At 54.0% G+C, this 6,171-nt stretch overlaps 1 protein-coding gene across 1 annotated transcript; it reads right to left on the bottom strand.

Moving 5' to 3' along the window:
- Positions 1–451: 451 nt before the first annotated feature.
- Positions 452–2,457, bottom strand: TMEM158 (transmembrane protein 158). Its single transcript, XM_039477396.2, has one exon. The coding sequence runs from the start codon at positions 2,008–2,010 to the stop codon at positions 1,114–1,116; it is 897 nt and encodes a 298-aa protein (XP_039333330.1). The 5' UTR covers positions 2,011–2,457; the 3' UTR covers positions 452–1,113.
- Between the last annotated feature and the right edge of the window lie 3,714 nt (positions 2,458–6,171).

Below are 6,171 nucleotides of genomic sequence, written 5' to 3'. Positions count from 1 at the left end.
AGCAGCTTTTGGAATATGCCTATCTGCTAAAGTTCATGCATATGAAAAGAAATCTATATGCCTTTTAAAGTGAGTCCGTTTAGTGAAAGCCATCCGAGCTCAGAGGAACTACCGATTTTTATCATTTTGACACTTGCCTGGGTGTTACGCAGAGCTTGGAACAGCGAGTGAAAAGTTAAATAATGTAAAACTGTGTTTTGCCACCGTGACAGGTACAGGTGACAGGTGGGGTTGGGTGGGCACTGGGGACCAGTGTGGTGAGATGCAAGATAATCGCCATCAGGGCAAATAATACGGTTTCCGTCTCCTATCTCTCACAGCCAGGTAAGGGAGACAGAAGTCACCCTTCTCTAACTTTTCCGAGATTCCCTCGCTCCTGCTTTAGGGTAACATCTTGCAATTCTTGGATTGCCTTTCCCAAATCAAACAAAGAAAAAGCTACATACACATCTCTGGAGGAAAATGTCTGTATTAAAAGCCAAAAAACCACATAAATACAAGAAGAAACGCCCACCAGGCCACGTCACTGGATAGATCGACTTGGAAAAGGTTCATAAAGTTCATTTTCAGCGGTAACAATATATTGGTGTTAAATCCTTCCCGTGCCCTCCCCCCGTAGTTTTAAATAAATTAAAAAACAACAAATCTCAAATACAACTATGTTCAGATACAAAGAGCTTCTCTTACTACAGCAATAGCAATTTAATCTTTTTGTTTTGTATTTTTTTTACTAAAACTTTCATTTAAAACAGTTATTAAATATATAAAACAAATACACAGGATTTGGTCATTTTCTGCCATGAATCTAGGGCACGTGGGTGCGGGGAGGGAGTCTGGCAGGGGGATGCAATCGAGGGGAAAGGGCCCCATTTCCCTCCTCTCCGTCTTCGGAGCTGCGATCCCACCCTCAGTCCAAGGGCTTACACCTGCTTTTCGGAACTGGAAGCGCAGCACAAACCTTGCTTTTCAAAGGCGCTGGGGCCTCTCGGCAGCCCCATCCCGGGAAGAGGAACGAACGATAACTAACAGCAAGAAGCACACCGGCCGAGTCTCCGGCGGGAAGGGCGCCCGCGCGCGCGGACACAGGACGGACACAGGGAGGAGCGGAGCGGGTCACTTGGTGGCCACCCCCGAGGTGACGGCCGCGGCGGCGGCGGCGGCGGCAGCGGCGGCGGCAGCGGCGGTGGTTCCCGCGGGCACGGCGGCGGGGGTGGCTGCGGTGGCGCTGGCGGTGGTCCGGCGCTGCTCCATGCCGTTGGGCAGGAAGCCGGCGATGATGGGCACCGGCCAGATGAGGGCGGCCACGCTCCACACCACGATGACCAGGGTCATGAAGCAGGCCACCAGCGTGGACTCGATGGGCTTACGGTTCAGCCGCCAGCCCGGCTCGCCCTGCAGCTCCTCCAGGCTGAAGTCTAGGCAGCAGAAATGCAGCGGCTCGCCCTGCAGCCACAGAGGCCCGGGCGGCTCGGCCGCGGGGTAGGCGGGCAGCGCGGTGGGCGTCCCGGCGGTGGCGGCGGGGCTGGGGGCGGCGGCGGGCCGGAGGCGGCCGGGGCGGCGGCCGCGCACCCAGCCGCAGCCCACGCAGAGGCGCAGGTCCTGCTGCGCGCCGCCCGCCGCCAGCCCCAGGTGCTCGATGAGTAGCGGCGGCCCGACGCGGTGGAAGGCGGCGGCGAAGAAGGCGCGGCCGTGCGCGTTGGTGGAAAAGAGCAGCAGGTCGCACTGGAAGCCCCGCGGGCGGCCCCAGCGCACGAGCAGCGAGCTCAGCATCTGCCGCTGCACGCTGATGTTGCACGGCGCCGCCGCCGCCGCCTCCTCCGGGCCCGGGCGCTCGGGGGGTCCGGGGGCCGCCGAGGCCAGCAGCCGCGGGGCGATGGGCTCGCCCGCGGAGGACGCGTTGACTGAAGCGTTGGGTGGCACCCCGAGGAGGCCGGGCGCGTCCGCGGCCCCGCCGCGGGCGGGCGGCAGCGGGCAGGCGGCGGCCAGCAGCGCGGCGAGCAGGGGCAGCATGGCCTGCGGTGGGCGCCTACGCGCGCGAGGCCGGCGGCGGCTGCATGGCGAGCGGGAGACGAGCCGGCGAGCGGACTGTGGGACCTCGGGAGCCGGCGGCCGGGCGCAGTGCAGGCGCCTGCCAGCCCGCGGGGGCGGCGCGGAGGCGGTGGCGGCGGCTGGCTCGGCGCGGGGATCCCTCCAGACCCGGCTGCGTCTGGGGTTCCCCGCCGCCCCCGGCGCCGCGGCCCTTGGACGGCAGGGCTGCTCTGCGGGGCCGGGTGCTCGCCCGGAGCAGGATTCCCCGGCTCGGCTCCGCCTCCCGCGCTCCCCGCCCCGCCCCGCCCTGCCCCGCCCTCCGCGCGCCCGGCTCGGAGGACTCGGGGGAGGAAAGGGTTCCTCAAGCCCGGGCTGGGAGAGGAATCGCCGGGGCGGGACCTCGTCCCGGCAGGAGGGAAGCAGGGCTGGGTGCGGGGGCGCGGCGGAGAGCGGATCGCCTGGGGTGCGTGCGTGCTTGCGAGCGGGCGGGGAAGCCTGCGGACGCACCCCTGGCACCCCCGCGCTCTGGGTGAATCGCGTCCTCAGGGGGAGGCTCCAGGGCCCGGATACCATCCTTTTGTTAGGGGAGCTGAGCTGTCTCGCTTTAGCGCTACCGAACCTCTTTTGTTTTACAGAAAGGGAAACTGAGGCCGAGAGAGGGGAAAGGGCATCGCTAGCCCAACCCACGAGCCAGAAACAACTCCGCGCCAGTAGTTCTTTCTGCCTTTTCATGGTGTCTCTTATCTCGGATCTGTAGAGGTTAGCTGGTTTTCTATGGCTCCAGCACGGTAGACTCACTTGGGGTTCTCTTCCCAGCAAGCGAGGTAAATTCCAAGAGCTCTGTGGAGTTTCGAGTGGAGAGTGGCTGGCTAGGGGGAATGTGAGCCCTGAAGCTCCGCCGCCTGGGGGTCCTGACTGGAAGGACACAGGTCCTGACAGGTCGGGTGGGCACATGTTCGTGAAAGAGTTGTAGGTTAGAACCCAAGTTGTAGGTTAGAACGTCAGGAGGCAGGCAGTTCATCCCCTTTGGGATAATATACGGGAAGAGGGCTGCCAAGAATAACGTGTCAAGAGATCAGATTTGTCATATTCACATGGAAAAGCACTTTCCTAGTAGTTCGGCCTCTCACACTTGGAAACAAACTTCATGGACCCTTCTCATTCTCATCCTTCTTTAGGGAACATGTATATTGAATTATCGAATTATTATCTATTTTATTTTAGTTTGAAACCCTTGTACTCCATGAGCACCAAGTATTCCTGATTCGGAGAGTGGAGGGTTGGAGGGAGCAGAGACAGGCGTCAACCAAACGGCCCTCCTTCTAAGCCAGCTAATCCTTCTGAAAGGTCTGCCAAGAATCCAGCTACATTGCTAGGCATCCTGGCTGATTACTTTTCTGGAAGCTTTTGTCCATTGTTTTCTAGCAATAAGTAAAAATGGGACTGAGAATATTGCAAAAACAGCTTCAAAATAAAGCTCCCAACTTATACCACCTCTTGCTAGCTAAGCAAACCATTATTTTTTATTTGTCTGTTTTTTTAAATTTTTGAGATGGGAGTCTCACTCTATTGACCAGGCTGGAGTGCAGTGGCACGATCTCGGCTCCCTACAACCTCTGCCTCCTGGGTTCAAGTGATTCTTCTGCCTCAGCCTCCCGAGTAGCTGGGATTACAGGTATGCGCCACAATGCTCGGCTAATTTTTGTATTTTTAGTAGAGAGGGAGTTTCACCATGTTGGTCAGGCTGGTCTTGAACTCCTAAGCTCATGATCCGCCTGCCTTGGCTTCCCAAAGTACTGGGATTACAGGCGTGAGTCACCTCGCCCAGCTTGAAAGCCATTATTCTGACTTGGCCTTGGTTTCTCCATCTGAGTTGGGGTGTGGGTGGTACCTCCTTGCAGGACTGCTGTGATAACAGTCCCAATCCAGTGTCTATCTGTCCCCAGATGTTCCCATGTGGTGGTTGCTGTGATGTAGTTACTATCAGTGCAGCCCAAGTTGGCTGCCTAGAATGGCACTTGGTTCCTACAGAAAGAGTTAATTTCCCCAAGGAGATCGGACTTGGCTTTCATTTAAGCCTGTCTCACTTTTGTGCAAAAAGGAAGAACAATGTGAATTTTCCTGCTTTTAATAAAGATGACTTCTCCTTTCAGCCTTTGCATGTCAGGAACAGAATCTGCTGGGTGATCTGGCAGAACTGTTTTAATCTAAGCCATGTGGCTGTGAATGCTGAAGAACAGGAATATCAAGTGATCCTGAGGGCTGAGAGAGGCCTAGTCTTCAAGGGGTGTGTTTTGAGCCAGGCTGCTGCCTGTGACTGCAGATGACATTCTCTGGGGTCTGTGTCAGAGGCAAGGGCTTCCTGGGCTTTCCTGAGACACTCCTGGCCTTGTCTGTGCATCAGGGAAGGCAGCAGCAGAGGGAAAAGACAAGAGATCTATTTGGGGAGCCAAGCAGTTCCCTGCAGAGTTGCGCCACTGAAGCCCTGCATCCTAGCAACCTGCATTCTGCCCACTTCTCTAGCAGGTGCCGTGCTGAGGACTCCGTCACCTCGCCCTCATTCAGAATGTAATTACCCTTCAGATAGTAACACAGATCCTACTTTCTAGATTGATTTGCTATCTTTTTGGAATTTGAGAACAGAAGATAGCAAGGAAGTTATTTTCTAAACAACGGGAAAAGCACCTAGCTCAGGGTAGACGCCCAGGAAATACTTTTTGTTTTGCTTTTTTGTTTTTTTTGAGATGGAGTCTTGCTGTGTCACCCAAGCTGGAGTGCAATGGCGTGATCTTGGGTCACTACAACCTCCGCCTCCCAGGTTCAAGCCATTGTCCTCCCTCAGCCTCCTGAGTAGCTGGGATTATAAGCATGTGCCACCATGCGCAGCTAATTTTTGTATTTTTTAGTAGAGACGGGGTTTTACCATTTTGGCCAGGCTGGTCTCGAACTCCTGACCTTAAATGATCTGCCTGCCTTGGCCTCCCAAAGTGCTGGGATAACAGGTGTGAACCACCGTACCCGGCCAATACTTGATGATTGAAAAAATTTGCCTATCTCTGAACAGCTCTGACTAGCTCCCGCTAGTTTAGTACTTTCCACGTGCCAGTTGTTGACACACACATCATCATCTCTGATCTTCACAACAGTTCCATGGATGTGAAACCTTTCTTGCCGTGAGAAAACTGAGGCTCAGAGGAGGTAACTTACCTGCTGAGGCCCCACAGCAGTTAGTGGCAAAGCCAAGACATCAGTACAGTCTCATCTCAAAAATTCTTTTTTTTTTTTTTTTTAAAAAAAAAAAAGAGCTAGAGGCATCTCATCTCATAGCAGTAGCCATCATAAGTTAAACAAGTATGTGGTACAATTCTATTTTATTTTGAGAAAATAAACTTTCAGTTGAGTTCCTTGTTTAAAGATGTATTTTTTATAAATGTATCATAACAACCTTACACAAAGGTTGGAAAGCAGAGAGGAAACAATTCTAATCCCAGCTACCTGATGTCTTTTCTGCCTCTGCATCATTATTCTTTTCTGCATTTTTCATATCTAAATTGTGCAAATATTACTTCTACCAAAAAAAAAAAAAAAAAAAAGAAAAGAAAATTTGAAGTCTCACCACCTTTCTCAACCATGATGACTTTGTGCTTTTCCTTCCTTCCGGCCCAGCAGGGACCTGGAGGGCCAGTCAGGGCAAAGGGTGGTCCATGCTCGTGTTGGCTGACTGACTGAGTCTGCCTACTGGTGGAGAATTCTGCCTGCGCTATTGGCTGGCATCTGTTCATAAGCTGTGGTTCCAGCATCTCTCTGATCTATCTTCTCGTACTTTCCCTTCTTCTCTTCGCCTGCTCTGTTCCAGACATCCTGGCTTCCCTACTGTTTCATGAACACGCCAAGAAAACTCAACTCACGGCCTTTTCCCATGCTGTTTCCTCTGCCTGACACTCTTCTGATTCCTGTCTTGCTTGCTCCCTCTCCTCCTGTAGATTTCTGCTTAGATGTTGGCTCCTCAGAGAGGCCTGTTCTGACCATTCTCTATAAGCCACACTCATTCCCACCATCCCCATCACTTTTTTTTTTTGAGACAGAGTCTTACTCTGTCACCCAAGCTGGAGTGCAGTGGCACAATCTCGGCTCACTGCAATC

This window comes from Saimiri boliviensis, chromosome 8 (genome assembly GCF_048565385.1).
Source record: "Saimiri boliviensis isolate mSaiBol1 chromosome 8, mSaiBol1.pri, whole genome shotgun sequence".
NCBI classification, from domain to species: Eukaryota; Metazoa; Chordata; class Mammalia; order Primates; family Cebidae; genus Saimiri; species Saimiri boliviensis.
The sequence above is the reverse complement of the archived record's forward strand: the minus strand, read 5'-3'. Positions and strand labels throughout refer to the sequence as shown.